The sequence below is a fragment of the Colias philodice genome, chromosome 16, assembly GCF_061535455.1.
Source record: "Colias philodice isolate Cphi_HAF_F1 chromosome 16, ilColPhil1 Martin Lab GWU primary, whole genome shotgun sequence".
Lineage (NCBI taxonomy): Eukaryota > Metazoa > Arthropoda > Insecta > Lepidoptera > Pieridae > Colias > Colias philodice.
Window position 1 is genome coordinate 4,644,636 of NC_143101.1, and position 19,461 is coordinate 4,664,096.

Sequence of the window (19,461 nt, forward strand, 5' to 3'; positions counted from 1 at the left end):
AGTGAATCAGTGTTTATGCAAACGTAATAAAACACGTGTAAACATGAAAACGTCAAATAATATCGACGTTTGGAGACAAACATTGAAATGCCGGTGAAATAACGAGCTCAATACAAACACTACGCATACACGACAAGTCTATATTATTTGCTTCAATGTGAAAAAGTCTCATAAAACTTCACAATATTTCAAAATAAGATGTTCAATTTATCTATACTAATATTATAAAGAGGAAAGGTTTGTATGAGTGTATGTGTGTATGTATGTATGTATGTGTGTGTGTGTATGTATGTATGTATGTATGTACGGATTTCACGCATAAACTACTGGACCGATTTTGATTAAATCTGGCACAGATAATCTTTAGACCCTGAGAAAGAACATAGGCTACTTTTTATTGCGAAATATGTACCACGGGCGAAGCCGGGGCGGACCGCTAGTTTATAAATAAATATCCAAAGTAGAAAGAAGATGACTCGAGACTTGAAAGCATCCTACATTTGCATAAATGCACACATATAAATGTATAGTATATATTATAGTATAGCAAAGCAGGATTACCAATCATTTACGCTGGCTTTCAAATGTACTTTTCATATCTGACATGATATCCATATACTACTCTCGACAAAGCTTTTTTAAACAATGTTTCAACGTGTTCGCAAAAATACAAAGAGTATTTCACGGAAAATCCATTCATTTTAAAGCAAACGAAATCTGACCTATTGCGATTCCATACGAGTGAATAGGCTTGACAATATAGCGGTATAATTTGATGTACAGTGGCCGGGACACAAATGATGCCACCGTATCAATACACTAATTAATATTGGCGCACACATGATCACTTTTCAATAAACGCCCGGCCTCAATGTGCTCTGGTTTGCGTACATTATTACAATTTGAAAGCCTTTTCAGGGTAAATTAACCTGAAGGTTGTTGCATGTACTAATTTGAGTCCGTTTTTTTTTAATTTGAAGGAATACGATTTATTGTTTAACACACGATTAGCGTTAAGTTTCTCTAATCTGTATGGTTATTTTGATAAAAGTGATTATGTTACTTGATCGATATTTTTACTTTTTATAGCATTAAATACAATTTCTAAATAGAAAAAAATGGTTTACATTTGATTTAGATAGTATTCGCTATTCGAAGTTTTCAAACATTGGTTGATTGATTGAGTGATCGGTTTTTGTTTATTTTTTATTACACTTAAAATTTGAATTGATTTAAAAGAGAAGTACCAAATTACCCAACACTAAAAACCTTCATACATTTCTAGAATTAACTTCTAATCAACTGTTAGTTTATACGAAATTATATATATTTTATACTACATAATGACTACATTTTCTTTATTTTTTTTTGTAATGCTGTGTACATCTATAATAGGGTCAAGCATTAGAATATTCTTACTTAGTATTTATTATTAAGGAATTATGTATGCGCGATCTGTCGATGTACCCAAATAAATAAATACATACTACCTACTACCTGTCTTGTGTAAGACTTTCAAAATGTTCTTCCACTTACCTCAACCAATGTCGTTTCGCGATGGCAGTATGACAGCAAATAGCATCATACTGGTCTGCAATCCACACTATGAGGATGATGTAGAATGCCGTCGTGGTGTCGTTGAAGAACTCCGACATGATTGCTTCCATGCCTGTGAAAATAAAAGGAAAGATTAGGGATTAGAATCAATATAAAATTCAGTTGGACTAATCATTGTTCATCTATTTGCTACATTTTATGAGTATAGTTTAGTTCTACGAAAACAAGGCTCGTTCGTTTCTTAAGCACCCATTGCTGTAAGTACACCACGTGTATCAATTATTTCCATACAACTATACTTCAATCCTATCGTCACATTAATCGACACAGTCTACATACAAGATACTGCACATATGATTAATCAGATGCTAGCGAGTCGCCGCTTATGCACGGCAATAAATCTCGTGTGATGGCGACACATGAGATCGGTGTCCGAGACCGTTATAAAGTGTCCGCGTATCGCTCTTGTGTCCGTTATTCTAGTGTGGTTATTAGAGGATAGATTTGAACTAGCAAGGATGAAATAGCTTTTTTACTATTATATAGTAAATAGTATATTATATAGTTACTTAAGTAGTACACTTGACACGTCAAAATTCCTGGGAGTTAATCGATGAAAAGAAAAGCGTTTGCGTATATTCAGAAGACGAAATCAATGACAGTCGGGTGAATAAGTAAGTTAATATATAACAACATTTTTCTTTTTATTGTTTAAATTTTTTATCCGTTTTATAATTTACTGGAAACAACTACAACCCAAAACATACACGATCACACCCTATCTTAACTCCGCTTCAACCAATCATGCAGTACATCGTAAAGACATCTTTGTTCACAAGAAAAGCGAAAAATTAATCAGATGCAAGCCTCATACATCGCGCGGTGCACCGCAATAAATCGCGGGTCACATGTGAGCGCCACTCGACACTCGACACAAGACGTGTCGGATGTCGCTAATTAGGTGTCGACAATCACGCTCTAACGACCGAAACGCGAGCGCCGCTTATTAACAGCTTCGAATGCAACTAACCTTGAATTAGTTTGGAAAGTCTGTCTCGAAAAATACTTACAGATTGCTAACATAATGCCTGTATACTATCTGCATTGTCCGGATTGACTTTGATAAAAAAATATCATTTGTTTCTCGGTACAGATGTAACTTTCTCATTGAAATCATGTTTTAAATTAGCCGTATTATATGTAATCGAATAGATTACATACATAATATTCCAAACGATCACTTGCAATATTACATATTATATTTTATTCAGGTAAATCGTGTACGGAGTTGTACTTTGTACAGAGGTAAATCATGAATATCAAAATATTCTAGTCTGGACGCATTTTTAGAGTATTATTTTCAATTTGTATGCTATTAAATTCCGCACCATTTTGCACTTATTTTAACCAACTGTGGCTTCACTGATAAACTCAGCGTCTGGCCATGAAGCCGTACCATAAAGACGAAATATGAAATCACAACCTCCTTGCCAGTAAAATTTTGTCGACTTGCAAAAGTGACTTCGTTCTGCATTTATAGGTATATTCATTAACCTCTTATTTTACATCAAAAAATACATCGAAAAATATAATGATTTAAATCACTACATAGTTTAAAAAAAGACAATGTCCCTGTTAGTCCCTCTCTATGCATGCTTAAATCTTGAAAACTTGTGGAAAATTAAAGTGTGATGACATTATCGTAAAAGTATGTAGAAACTATAGTATATTTATTTTTATTTGTATTTCATATTTATAGCCTCATCAATATTAAATTAAAACAATAAAAACACCGCTCGCATGCAATGAAACGGCTGCATCAAACAAGAGCACACCACAGCGGTCCACTCAAACTTTCAGACAATTCGCACACGTCGCCGGCATAACTCAATATAACACGGACAACTGTCCGGCGCCGTTGCCTTATTTGCATTTTGATGAGGGCCGACACTGATACAATAAACACGTTAGGACGCGATCGGAAGCCGACACCCGACACCCGACCTGGCTCCGGCGACGTTTAACCGGATCGCTCATAACTATGTTCGCCCAATTAATTCACACTTCGAATTACGCCCGCCGTTCATACGCCATGAATACAAAATAACTCGATTTTACAATTTGGAATGTGAAGCCGAATTAATTGTTTCTAAGCTGCTCGGCTACACGACTGAAATTGTAATGAGGGTAAACAATAAAGCAAATGTCAGGATGTAGCTTGTTTATCAATCTGCTAGTATTATGTCACGTTTAATGTTTAAGGGTAGGCTGATGCTTGATCTTTCTGGCTTTGCTGTTTACACAACTTCTAAGGAACCTGCAATTTTTTTCAGATATTTATTTCAGTTTCTGTTTCCCAAAAATATACATTATTCAATTTTCATATTCTTAATAATCAGTCTCCAAGCCATTGAATATCCAAATGTTGCATAATAACACTATAAACCGATGTACACACACAATTAAACATCTCAATAATTTTGCATCGCATGATGTTTCGCGCGTGCCGTTCACCCATCCGGGGCGATCTTCGTCTTGCGACGGAATTAAAATTAATAGCGGACCGGCGGCACGTCGGCCCTGCTGGACCTACCCGCCTGTAATTTGTTTACTCGTCTCGCTGCGGATTATGTCGCGTGCTTCCCTGAATTGTTAACTTCTTTGACTTTTTAACATACATCCGAGAATGCATTAGGAAAATGCGCTAAACTAATTCCAAACTCCTGATCCGGTTCCGCTGCAGTATCAGGTAATCCTTTCTCATTTGCGCACCTTTTTCATTGTGTACTAGCACACTAGCGCCTTTATCTTATTAGGTGTTTTAAAACAATTAAGCTTTTCAGTATTTTTAGTCGGAGAATACTTTTCCATTCATTAGTAAGATTACAGAGTAAAAATAGCTAATTCAAAGACTACGCAAGTACCAGTACATGCATCGGTGTCAGAGATTCAAATTAAATATGCAGCATGAATTCAGCTGCAAATTAAAGCAGTATTGCGTGTCAGGGATTCCAAGGCATGTAGAGCTCAGGAGCTGGAGCCGAAGTAAATGCACAAATTGTTACTCCTTACATCCCGAGGTTTAATCAAGGGGGACACCCGCCGCGCAGCCGCTTCCTTCAACTTGGCGCAAATTGAGAATAATGGATCCTACACTATTTAAGGATTTCCGTGGAAAAAGTCCGAGATTATTGTGCACGTTTTGTTTAAAACGAATAATTTATCTTTGTAGAGAGATTTTAATTTTGATAAACATTAAACGTGAACACTTTTACCGTAGTAGTATAGTCCCTGGAATTTAATAAGTAGCTGAAATCAAGTTATACCTTTCGCTTTCGATTTCTAGTAATAATTTTAGTACATTATCCGGGTCAGTAAATGATGTCGTAGACATACCACAAGGACTATTACTCATTTGATCACCAATCAAAACTGTATATCAAACTATAACCCATATCAAACACAAAACGTAGCAAACGTAGCGCGTAGCACAAACATGAGTCGGCCAGAGACGGCATCGGTATTAGCACGCCCCGCGACGCTTATGTTTCGGCGCTAAGCCATGCATCGGAGATCCGTCTTTACGAGCTCGTTAGTGCCGGTAATCACGTTGCAGGAGCCGGATTACGCTTGTGCATTATTAGTGTTTTTATTGATTCACTCGGCTTCCGTCGTAAACTGAGATTATTATTCGCATCTCGCCCCGCGCCGTCACTCCGTCAACGCTTCTGAGGGCTCATTTACATTGCACCACTTTCTGTCGCGAAGAATGTAGGAAACTAACGCGTCCACTGTGTAATAAAACTAAATTCAATGAAGTCAACTTTATATCAATTTAGTACACTTCGTTTAACTCATAACATATTTTCTAGAAAAGTCTACTCCTACTTTCGTTAGTATTATTGGAAGCATTTTAGCGAGGCTATTTTCACTCCGGCTATACATGAGGGCAAGAGCAATGTAAACGAGCCCTGACTTGTTTTGTTACTTAATCGCGACGATAACAAAATTTAACGACGGCTAGGTGACTGGCGAAATTCCGCTTCGATGTTTAGTGCTCATTCTATTTTCATTAACCATTTACCCACTTAATGATCCAAATCCTAAGGGAGTGATTCAATGACTTGGTGCCCCATAAAATTGAGTCTTAGCGTGACCCGAACACTTCATTGAAAAAAGTTAGTTTAACGTTGAATTAGGGTCAACGTTTAATTACGTTTTACATAAATCGTTACAGACGTTTTTTAATCTAATTACAGTTGTAAATTAAATGGATCTAATGTCTTAAATAAATTCACCTCGATTCATTACTAATGGATGAATACTTAAATAGTAATTTTATGCTAGGTCAAAGAAAAATCACAGAGCCAATCAAAAGCAATTCAAACAGAAGCTCTCATACAACTATATAATCCATACAACTTCTACAAGCTAAACCCAAATATCGGCCAGATTTAGCTCAGCTGAAGCTTGCAAGTGCCTCACAAAGATAATATAAGCCCTGTCAAGAGTCTATTATACGCTAGAAATGGCTAAGTTAATATCCCTTAGAACGAGCCACCGCAAGAACGTCATCTCATCGCAAATTTGTATCGACGGGACATATGCATGTTAATAAAGCCTATTGTGCCGCTCGTCTTCTCTCGGTTCACCTTTGATGAACGCTTTTATCTACATGCCCATCTAAATGGCCAAAGCTTATACAAGCTTCTGATGAAATTGCTACAAGTTATGAAAGTGTAATAGTTTACAAAGTTGTATTAATAGTTTTTAAGTTTATAAAAATGTTTGTTTGTAATGTGTCACTATTTCTACCCTGTATTACTCGAATATAATACAGAAAATTTTCACATTTTGAACTACTGTAGTTTCTACTGATGTAGCTAGTCGATATTATTAGTAAACAAGGACATATCACAACAATGTTTCTAAATATATACCAGGCATATACATCAGGCTATATACAGATTGTTCCATTGAGCCAATACAAATTTCATTAAATTTGAAGCCAAAATATTAGTAAGCCGTACAAGAGTTCGCCATTGATCCGTACTTCAACAAAGAAACAATTTCGTCAGGGTCTACTTCCTTCAGCTTCAGCTTTAACTTCTATATTATCGGTCACTAAGTAATTGATAATTTATTAAAATTAATAAATTCTATATCACAAGATTTATAGTCCAATAGTGAAGAATTACACAGCCAATTGAATTCTTATTAATACCTTTAGGATAAATGATAATTTATTCCCGTGTTACTAAGCAAGAATGGCCAATGAATTTAGAAATCCATCGACAGATTAAGTGCTGAATAAAGTCCTTTATAAACTAAGAAATATTTTATTCTATATTCACCTACGACTCCAGTCACACAGAATTTATTTAATAGTGCCAAAAATCACATATCACAAACAAGATTAACCGGAACCTTTGGTAACAAATGAATGATGAACCAATGAAGCGGTTAATTTCGATAATTCATTTGATAGCTGAAAGTGTACTCTCATCATAATATCAGAGAGATATTTCATCCCAACACAATCCTCGTCTAGATTGTAACAGAATTATTGTGCAGTAATGTATGATTTTCGGGCACTCTCCATATAATTAATTAATGATGTATCAAGAATACCACTGTTACGGAATATATTCTGATTATTGCATACATTCTGTAGATTAAATTCTGGGGATAACAAGAAATAAATGTTGATACCAAATTAAATTTACAATAGCGGAATTTTACGTGGGGTTCGGATAAAACTTGATACATTAATGCATACAATCACTGAGTTAGCTATATCCTTTTTATTCCTGGATGATTTTAGGTACTCAAACAATAAAAACAAAAATAAAAACAATTTATTTCAATCGAAGTATTCAAAAGTTATTTCGACTTAAATCTTAACGAGCACCTGGCTCAATTAGTGTACAGTAAAATGACACAGACGCCGTAGCTAAAACATACTCTATACAAAGTACATATATTATTTTATCCATAATCTACGCTTTTTCATAAGAACTGCAAGATGAACATATCCTTTTTATATAACTCTTTTCATATGCTTCAAAACGAAAAAATGTAGAATAACTAAAGAAATATTTCTTCAACCAGATTGTGTGAGGTTTCATTATTTATCTATTAATATTAAAATGAGAGAGATTAAGATTAAAATGAGATACTCAGTCTCATCCAAATTGAAGTGCAGCAACAACACAAGCAAGTTTGGAAGCACAAAAATAACCCAATATGCGAGCAGGAAAAGGCATCAAAAAAAGGTAGATAGATCAGCCACACCGGCGAGCTGGCGAGGTTTTCAGTTTAATTAAGGTGGGAGTTCAATAAACCTATAGCCGAAGTAGATCAGTGTGACGTACGTTCGGCCGACCGACCCCGCAGCGCTCCCGTGCCCCGCGGTCGAATCAACATTTGCCGACGGATCGAATTACCGCGGCACCGCGTGAACGTAACGTAATTGTTCCAACGTCGGTCCGATGGCGTGCCTTTTTATCCCTCGCCGGGGAAAAATGCAAAATCTGCCACTAATTCAATGTCCCCACATTTTAACGTTCACGACTATTCGTCTGCTGTCAACTCCCGAACCGAATTTTGTCGGGCGACAGCGATGAAATTATACTGCGGAAAAGTGTGGTGTATAACTTTATTGAGAGCGCGAATTTTGGTGTGTTGATTTATTTTTATCCTTTATGTAGTTACGCGACGTTACTGTTTTTGATAGTATAACATTTCAAAGTGTTAAAGCCTGTCACGTTCTAACAAAATGTCATAATACGCCGAGCTAAAAATTGTTCAATTTCATACCGCTAGTAAACAACATTATAATATGATGTTTGAGAAATACGTAAATAACTCAACACAGATCGCACATCAAGTGACACATACATCAAACAAATACACGGCGTCCGTCCGTGCAAGTGTTCGCCACGAGCCATTGAACAGCATTCGACGCGGAAACAGATACAACAAATGTAGAGAAACACTCACATCGAGACGAAAACACTCCCACCAATTGCGGAATATGAAGAGATGCAAACGTATCGAATGAAAATCGATACGGCTTGCCGGTCGCTACCGATATTGTTTATTTTCTTCGTATTCCATAAAACGATGCACATCTATTTTGATTTTCATTCAATTATTAGTGTAATAAATTTTGTAACCTCCCAGCTTTAGCCTTCTTTAAGTATGAATATTGTACACGTATTATTATTTTAACCACAATGCATTTAGGTATGTTTTCATTTCAAAATATCGTAATCAAACTGTGGTAAATATTTTCATTTCATAGTTTAATTACTTACATAAAACATTCGTAATAAATTATGCTTCTGAAATCAAAATAATTATCATCATAATAACACTAATACCTTTGGGGCAGGAAACTTATAACGTTCATATTGGCTCTATAAAAGAATCAAAGTAACATATTATACGCATTTCGAAATGAAAAACAAGTAGAAAATCACATGGGAGAGGAGTCCAAGCAATATTGCAGAATTCGATTTAAACTCCACCTCAACACAAAGTATGGCTGGCAAACAAAATGAATTGGAAGTTAAAAATTTTACTCGACTGTATTTCACCTTTATAATAACCACTCGAATAGATTGTTGCTTTAAAGTTTGAAATTAGGCTTTAATACGACTAAGACGACTAGCTATATTTAATACCATTTTATAGTGAATACGAAAATGATAAAAAGTGTCTTTATACGCGGCATCAATCAAAAATCATATTAGTCTATAAATAAAATATCTCGGCATAGTATAATTTTTTTTCAATCAACTTAAACACACATTACACACACGAAAACGCAAACTTTACACAACCCTTTCCTACAACAATCATACAATACAATCCCACTTCATTATCAGCAAAAAAATACGGGCAAAATGCTCAAGTCTTAAGAATAGCATACCGGAACCGAGTCGGTTCCCTATTTGCTACATGAGCACGGCGTCATATAATCAAAAGTTGTACGGGGGAACACCGGTCGCTTCCTGTCGACACGGATGTAGCCAATTTACACAAACTGACTTAATTCTTCAATACCCTACCCCACTTAGGAGCTTTGAAGCGTAATTGACGCTTCACTGCATTATATTATGCTTCATTTTGCTGAGGCTTTGACGGAGCTTAACCGGAACATTGATATCGTCTTAGCCGATAAAGGCGTTAATTATAGACTCGATTCTGTCGGTAAATTAATGATAAACACATCCTGAGGTCAGCGTTGTCAAGGTTTTATCCTCCTTTTGTATTTTAATGTCAATTATATAAAATTTCTTGGACATTTCCTACGAATTTTAACTCATGTTAGGAATTTATAGTTATAATATATTATTGAAGTTCTACTTTATTACTTTCTTATATCTTATTAAATTTTTACAATAATTTAATACTCAAAATATGCGTCTACACTTATTCTAATTCAATCACCTAAGAACCGTACCAAATATAACCATAAACTACGTCTGAACAACAATAAAATGTCATACAGATCGATCTGTTTGACTTGACCTCTCTCGATTTCAGACTAATTACCGCTCCGGGCGATGCCCGCTGCGTTCTTCGTTAACTTCGCAATGATCAAACTACATTCAGCACGCGGTCAAAGTATCTACGGAAATCGATTCATTTGTTTGATATTAGATTTAAGTAGATATTTGTTTGCACCAATGGGATTACGATTTAATGACTTCAGAGATTTTATGTTGAGCAATAAGCCCGTGTGCCTTGTACGAATGTTGATTTGCAATTTGTATCGATATCGATATTTATAAGTCTTGAGAATATTACCAGGAAAAACATTTTGTTAACTTACTTATATTATGAACATATAAACTTTATTTTTATTGAAAGGAAACCGTTCTTCAGGATGTCACTAGTAGATACCTTAAAATAATAAAACGGTCTTTTTATACAAATAAATGATTCAATATCCATAAAGTTACGCTTCAAGTTAAATCATTGTACAGTAACACTTGCATACAAAACAGTTACAAAAATTAGCAAATTTCATATTTTATACAAAACCCGTTAGTTAATTCCATAACAAGCAAAAACTTGTTGAATGTTTCGGACAGTGCACTAGCCGGCGCCCGCGTCAAAGGGCGGAAAGAAAGAGCATTTATTTCTCAATCTTTCGCCAGACGGGCGCATCTCATCTGTACACCGCTCGGGGGAATGAATGTTCCATCTAATTAACCTTATCATAAAGCGCCGCTATTGCCTTGTTGCCTCCACTGAAGAAATCGGAAACATGTAGCCCCCGTGAACAGCTTTCTGATCCATTTTTTAAACTTTACGTTACGATAAATAATCTTATAACTTTTCTTGTTAACTGATATTTGAAAACAAAAGCATATAATTAACTTTCTACTTATTATATTATCAGTAGAAAATGACGGTGACCTAAATAGCTCCACACACCGATATGTGTATCATGTAAGTTGTATCAAAGTGCAATACACTTAGTAAGATAAAGTCGGCAGTTTTAGACCTCGCCACGTGAGTGCACCGGACTTTACACACCCGACCTCACTAAATCTACACTCCCATACACACGTGGCGATGGACGAATAAAACCCGATTTATGAACCATCGCTCTGTAGATTAGACAAATTGAACAATCGTAGGCTTCGTGCTACGCGGCTACGGCGTAGGTGGTGCTACGACGGTGTTGATGTAACGATGAGTGTTTGTAATAAAAATTACGGGCGTCATTATTTGCAAAAAAATTATTACACATATTATGTACTAGATTTCCGCCCGCGGCTTCGCCCGCGTTTGCAAAGGAAAACCCGCATAGTTCCCGTTCCCGTGGGATTTCCGGGACAAAAACTATCCTATGTTTTAATCCAAGTTACCCTCTATATGTGTGCTAAATTTCATTGTAATCGGTTCAGTAGTTTTTACGTGAAAGAGTAACAAACATCCATACATCCATACATCCATACATCCTTACAAACTTTCGCCTTTATAATATATATATTAGAAAAATATTAGAAATTAGAATATTAGATATTAGATTAACAAACATATTTAAACCCTTCGATTAAACCGTTTAAAGGTTTTTTTTTATGTAGGTAACTTATTTCCACACATAGATTTTCTTTAACAATTCTGCTCCATAATATTTTGACCAATTTGATTATTTTAAAGCAGGCTATCAAGGAAAAGTTTAAACAATCTAAAGATACTAAAAGTAAGTCTGCAATCGAATGCACTGAGAGCTTAAGGGTGAACTTCGATCTGATATAAAATTGATCGTCTGAAAGTTTCTATCAGCAGTGGATTAATACTAAATGAGTTATGAATCTAGTATAGTTTTGCAAAGTAGTTAAGAAAATATCTAAATCATAGGCGAATGAAAATCTTAAAACAGATAAGTAATTTCTATATCATAAACTAGGTATATAATAAAAGTAAGGGTACTTAACACTTAATTTGCCTTCTCAAATGCAAGCTCATATAAAATGTTACGCAAAGCATTATAACATCGTACACATAATGCCGTGGAGTGCACCAATATTTTCCAATAACAAACCCTCGAAACCGTATCTAACAGCTTATAACTTTGCGTAACTCCCATTGAGCGATCTCAATCGAAACGATGGCAGAGCACACAACGTATTGTAGCTTCGTTATGATTGCACGAATTCCGAGGAAATAATAAAAGTATCAGTGGCACCCGACTGCACTCCGAGTATCGGTATATAGCCGGCGACAGCGAACAATCGGTAACTTTGCGAACAATCGCCAACTCGCACCCCAACTCCTTACTAGACACTAACTTATTACAAACTCACTTCAACATTCAATTTATAAGAAGCTTAAGAAGTAATATCGCGTTAGTTATTGAACTATGATTGACCTTCGATACGATCTGCCAACTCTTAATGCGATTTTGGTGTTATTATTTTTACACAATAGACAGACATCATCGTTCGTAACAATACGATTTTGCATTTATTTGGTTCAATACTTTATTGAAACAAATTCTTGCGATTTTATACTGGAAAAAAGTACATTATATAAATAAAATTATATAAATTAAAAATTATATAAAAATTTTAATAAAAATTAAAAAGATATCGTGCTAAACATCGCCAAACAGACCTCATCATAAAAGAAATCTCTATCCAGGAACGCTTGTTTCAAATAAAAATAGATAATTCAAGTCCGCGCTACATTTACGAGTGCAGTAAGCACGTGGCCGAGTGGATTAGGTGGACGTGACCAGCGGGGCGCGATGTGACGCCAAATTACATTTCATGGTGCAACATGCCAATAAAAAATAGCTCTTGCTGTAATTTTCAAAGTGCTTGGAGCACATGACTGCGGTTGATATTGTGTATGAAATAGTTATAGCATAGTATAATAGTACAATTAGTTTTTTAAACTCTAACTCAAACATTTATTCATTCAATTAGACTCCTTCTAGAAGAACTTTTGAATCGCATAACATCATTTTAACATTTACCACCGATTCGGAAAGCAGTATCTATGAAAGCAGAAGAACCGGCACGAAACTCCATGGTTGCTCTTTTTAAATGTGTCTGAACCGTTTTTAAATTGTTTATTATTATTATTAAATTGTTTATTATTACATTCTATCTGTTAGTTCGTTGTTCTGTTTGTAAATCATCATATATGTATAGTTGACATAACCAAGTTGAAATACACCTATTTCAGACGCAATTCAATCGAACACACATTGCAGGAAAACCGTTGCGTATGTTATAAAAAGCCTTCTATTCCACGAAAAACTGTTTCGCAAAACAATACAGCCGTTCGATTAACCGTCGAAAAATGTGGAAACGAAACTGCATTATATAGTACAGTGACAGCAAATTGAAAGAGGCGGGCGCGGCGTACTGTTTACGTGCCTCATCAATCACCCGTATGGATTTCATTTTAATGCGACGTCATCGCATAGCGGCCGCCGCGTCATGGCGCTGCCATCCATCTATTGTTTCAAAACCTCACAACCCGGGTTTCGGCACATAATTAGGTAGCACTATGACATGCTCTGTGCGAGACTTGTCTAGTTGGAACGGGTATAACGAACCCATTATAAGAATGTGTCTTAAAAATAGGACAAAATGCTTTATATTGTAAATATTTTTTCCGTATTACTTATAATAACATTTTCCAATGCACTATTGACACTACAAATAAAAAATAAACCTCCCAAAAATACTCTTTATCGAAACACATTAATTACATTTTACAAAGCGAACATTGAACTCCAATTATTCGCACTACCAAAACTGAAATTCAAACCACAAAGGTGTATGACGAAATTATTTAAAAGTGAAACACATGTATACACGGTAGCTACTAAAAAAGCGGTCATTAAAATCGGGGAAACACACTCGTTTGTGGACGGAAAATTGAAAATTCATTCAACGGTTGTTAACATGGACCGTTTTGAGGAGCGGTAAGGAACGGCCAGTAACAGATACGCCAAATTAATTCTCCATTTGTTACGGAACACCTAGGGGGGGGGGAGGGGCAGTAATCCATGCTCCCGTGTTCCATTGTCGAGCCCGGTCCAGGCTTAAGAGCCCGCTTCGGCACGGGAAGCTACCCATATTTTACAAATTAATAACCAATCAAAGGGACGGAGTTTTCGAATGAATTCTATTCCTTTTATGTATTTAATAACTGCATAGGCTATCTATACTAATAATATTATAAAGAGGATAGGTTTGTTTGTATGTATGTATGTATGGTTTTCACGCATAAACTACTGGAGCGATTTTGATGAAATTTGGCACAGATAACCTTTAGACCCTGAGAAAGAACATAGGCTACCTTTTATTGCGAAATATGTACCACGGGCGAAGCCAGGGCGGATTGCTAGTATAGTATAATCTTGAACTTTTAGTTTATCAATGCAAAAATTTAAATAAACACGTCTGTTTCGAGCACTTCCATCATTGGAAAACACAATGATCCCACGAAAAATATGAAAAATAAAAATAATATCAATGATATGAAATATTTATTGCACATATATAGTGTGTTTAATGCCACAGATGTGACAAATTAGCATGTAAATTATTCGCCTAAATGTGTTCATTTATTCCAAAACATTGACGAAAATACCAATAAATAAACTTACAAATATTGTGCAACACGTAAACAAATCGGGATCATGCCTTGTACAATTGCGCTGGGATTACGCGATTGATACATTATAACCCGGCACGCCCGGCAAATACCCAAAATTATGCGATATTTACCAGTTTTACAATTATTCATGAATCCGTCATTATGTGTACTGTGCAGTGGCATTTATATATTTGAACAAGGAATCAAATTCAGTGTATACGGGACAGAGGCGCACTCCGTTTGATTGGGCATTGTTTCATGAAAGCCGGCGCTAATACGGTGTGCAGTGTATGCGATGCGAATCCAATTTTCGGCAGCGAGCCGTGAGCTCTGCGTATCCAGTGCTATCTATTAGTATGCAGGGTCCGCTTCGCCGTGCGTGCGTGCCCGCTGCGAACGTGATACTATGTGGGAGCAAACAAAAACATGACAACTGAAATAAGCCCGCCTGATGCTGCATCACCTTCGCTCCGCTGTTATTATTTTTGCGCGATGAAATGCCAACCCTGTTTGTTTTACTTTGAGATGTCCCTGTTGACTCTGTTCGTAATCCCAGTATGGAATAGGCTACTCCGAGTTGGAAAAAGCAAAGAGAAATCGTATGAAAGCGAACAGATGAAAAATTTAATCTGAAGCTAGCTAGGGAGGGTAATTGAAATGTCTTCGAATTCATGGGACAGTCGAGTAGATAATAGAGATTAATAAATGTGCCGAAGTCGATGTTGAACAGATTGAAAGTAATCGTAAACGATTTTTTTCAACTTGAGCGAATGCGGGTATATATTACGACTCAGAAATTTTCTGAATTATTACAAATGCTATTTCATCGTTTTAAGTTTAAAAGCATCTATAACCAGTATCAATTTAATGCATTGGAAAAAACTGCATCCTCTTAATATGTGCTAATAGAAAACCTCAGTTAGCCATGAAGAAAAATATAGATACAATTATTCATTACAATTTTTAAGGTATGCATTACGAAATATAAATAAATTATCGTTACCTGTTTACAAAACATTAACAAGACAAGAATATTGTCACCTGTTATAAACTTAATAAACGGCAGGTAGGTATCATACAAGTTTTATAGCCCTCCATCAAACTAATATTAAGGAGCATAGCTATACATTCGTCATTGCGGTTTTATTCGAGTTGTCAGAAGCCGTAGGACTCCGTAGCGATATTAATCAGACATGCAATGCGGGCGCACACACGCTCAACTTTCAAGATTAGAATTTGAGCTCGTAACAATAATTGAGTCAGCAACTTTACTGTGCAAGTTATTGGACAAGATGAATTTGTTGCCGTGCTCCCAAATATTCCGATTTCATCCAGGAGATGTAGCTTCGTACAATTTCGTGCAGACTAATATATCGGATGTATTCTCATATCGAACACGAAACTCACAAATCAAATTGTACCCATCTTATCTTAATCTTAATCTTAATACTATTATAAAGGCGAAAGTTTGTATGGATGTTTGTTACTCTCTCACGTAAAAACTACTGAACCGATTACAATGAAATTTAGCACACATATAGAGGGTAACTTGGATTAACACATAGGATAGGTTTTATCTCGGAAATCCCACGGGAACGGGAACTATGCTGATTTTCCTTTGAAAACGCGGGCGAAGCCGCGGGCGGAAATCTAGTCCATTATACATGTATAACATGTACATGTTCTCCAATCATATCTAATGTACACAACATTTAAAAAGTACACTAGGGACGTAACTTATAAGATAACGTGAATAATTCCATGACATAAAAATAGTGACACTGTTTAGAACTAAAAGGTTATTAATGCTATTCCCATCGGACACGAAGAACTGACATGCGGTTCAGAGCCGACAAGACAGAACTTTTATACGACGGGTAATGTAGTAATTTTCCTTTTTCTTTTCCATCTTCAAGTTTTGGGTATTAAATGCTCAAGTAATCATGTCAAAAATATTTTGTATATTGTAGGAGTTGTGGAAGAGATGTTTGCAATAAATAATTATATATGCAAACTTTTATGTATCAAAAAAATATTCCGAAATAGGTGAATAGAAAAAAAACTACTACTACTAATTAGAAATAGTATTTTTGTCCAGTTAATTTAAAATAATAATTAACTACTGGTCATATAATAGACACGCTAAATGTGACAAAGAGGAGCTTGTTTTCATCGAATTATGAACATGAATTTTTGTCAGTTTTTTTTTTTCTTTCATTCAACTTGCTATGGAGCAATTTTATGATATGATTTTTCTATTTGGCGAAAGTAAGGAGGTTTGAAAGTGATACAAGCTACTGTTTGCTGCGGTGAATGATTTCTTTGCCATTTGAATTCTCTTTACCAAACGGGCGAAGCCACGGGTCAGATCTTATATTGGTGTATAGATTTTTGTGACATATGCTACCTCATCGTTCAACTGAGAAACGATCCGTAACGTGTATTTGGTAACAAAAAGAAGTCAGCAAGTCAACTGCGTACACGTAGAAATCAGGCAACAGATTGCCACCAGCTCATTTCTTGCGACATTCCGTTACAAGGCACAGACGAAATGGAGCGAACGGGATTCACTTAAAATAGGTCAAAAGTATTTGTCGAACATGAGCACAAGGAGCTCGTAGTGGGCGGAATTGGCGTCTGCTTGACGCAACAGGCGCCCCGCCCAGCGAGCAACAGGCGACGCCCGTACTTGTTGAATCGACTGACCTACTAACGTCGCGATAAGACGCCCGACACACCAAATTATCGGTCTATACAAATCGCCAAATGGAACGGATACGGCGCGATCTCGGACAAATTACATTGAGCGCCGGCCGTGAGTCGCCCGAGCGGCGGACAACTGCGACAGTACCGTCTGTATGATATTTCACGTGAAAGGGATTCTTCCTATCGATGTTCCACATTCTTAGTTATCGCCAAGGTGTATGTAAAAGGATATTCAAGGGGGAACGTTAGTATTACATTACAGGTCATTGTACATGGCGAACTTCTGCAACATATTGCTATTATTATTAAGAAACACCAACACCAAAAACAATAATCAGCATTATTAGACCTCATCAGCCCTACCCTAGCAAACAAAATGTTAATAAATTACCTTGCCAAAAAACTGTATATCGTTACATATTTCACAGAATCATGGAAGCTATGATACTATAGACATACTGTTTGAAAACTTTGCCAAACCCGTAAAAGTTTTTAAGTAGTCTTAATTACAGAATAAATTATAACCAAATTTTTTCACACCTAAAAATTAACAAAATATAACCTATTCATTATACATATTCCTATGAAAACCCTCACTCCAAAGCCACGACTAATTATTTCAGAATTCACACTTTATAAAATGCTCGCACATAGTTTCATAATAAGCTCTCATGTATGGCAAAGTTCATTTCAATGAAACGGTATTCATACAGCGACTAAGAGGTACCGGAGCTCCTTTGCACACTAAGTACGGCTTCGTCGCTAATGTTGTATTTGCTACGTTCATAATGACAGAGCAAGCTGGTAGTAGGTATTAATTTGTTGACGCCAACCTCACTATAATTGGCGTGTATGTTATGTGATCATGTTACTATATATTGCTATGATTCCTTTTGATTTTGATGTAAATAGGGAAAATGTGCATATGAGAGCATTATGCACAATTAACCAAACTTTAAAGGTTAAGGATTAATTTTCTGTCACTATTGTGATCTTCCTAATTATATTGTCTTGTGATAAGATAAATATTGATTTCAATAATCAACTTTGTCGGCATTAGCCACAATAAAACATGAAATTTATTTTGCATCCAAGAATTACTTGTTTGTTTCCAAAAGTAACATTACTCCTAATTACTTATTATTTAAAATAATTGACCCTCCCATACCGAAGAACTTTCTTACTACACAGCCAACCAACAACCGACCTAGCTTTACATCTATATTTTTTATGACATAGTAAGCAAAGGATCAGATGGGCCACCTGATCTTAAGTTACATCTATCTTTTCAACAAAATTCCAATCTCCTCTATCCACATTACATTTTCACAATAACATTATTTACAATAATTTAAACGAAGCACTAAAGCGACACACTTACCAACTAACGCCAATATAACTGTAAGAAGCGGCGCCGCCGGGAACGACACGGTGACGTTAAACTCCAGCATTTGTAGAAGGTCCACTGTAACAGAGTATTTTATTTATTTTATGTAATGGTTATGTTTTTGTGGTTGAGTACATTTAATAACCAATATTAGAAATAATAATTTTCAAGGGGATATTGGGTATTCTTCATTATACGTCTTTGAATATACTTAATATTAATGATATTTTGTTAAAACAGCCAAAGGAGAATTTTTTATCTAGTTTACATATTGACTGTATCGATAACAATACATTTATTAAACATCAAGTCTTAAAAATATATTAAATTATTGACCTAAAAACATACAGTTATTGTTTGCCCAACAACATGCTAAAATAGTAAAACTCAAAATTTAGCGTTCCACCAATATCCTCCATCCACACATTACACAACATATTTTATTATACAGCACTCAATAAAGCGTAACGGTCATTTCATCATAGCGACCTTCAATAACTCAAGTATATTATCACCAGCCACAGTTAAGTGCGCCATAGTGCATAAAGCCTGGCCCCGCGAGAGTTGCGCCTGCGATGCCGCGACTCTAACGCGATCACACGACACCTATATGAATTTTTCATGCGGCTAGTAATGGTGCAGCCCGACACCGGATCATTCTTTACGACTCG

The 19,461-nt window shown here is 35.9% G+C and overlaps 1 protein-coding gene across 4 annotated transcripts in view; it reads right to left on the minus strand.

Moving 5' to 3' along the window:
- The window catches only part of LOC149481611 (membralin), an 81,670-nt gene that overhangs the window by 38,237 nt on the left and 23,972 nt on the right, over positions 1 to 19,461 (minus strand). For all 4 annotated transcript variants that reach the window (XM_089705337.1, XM_089705335.1, XM_089705336.1 and 1 more), the window contains exons 8-9: positions 18,785 to 18,868; positions 1,537 to 1,669 (exon numbers count right to left, since the gene is read on the minus strand). In XM_089705337.1, coding sequence (XP_089561463.1) covers positions 1,537 to 1,669; positions 18,785 to 18,868 — 217 coding nt within the window. The remainder of the gene's footprint in view (positions 1 to 1,536; positions 1,670 to 18,784; positions 18,869 to 19,461) is intronic.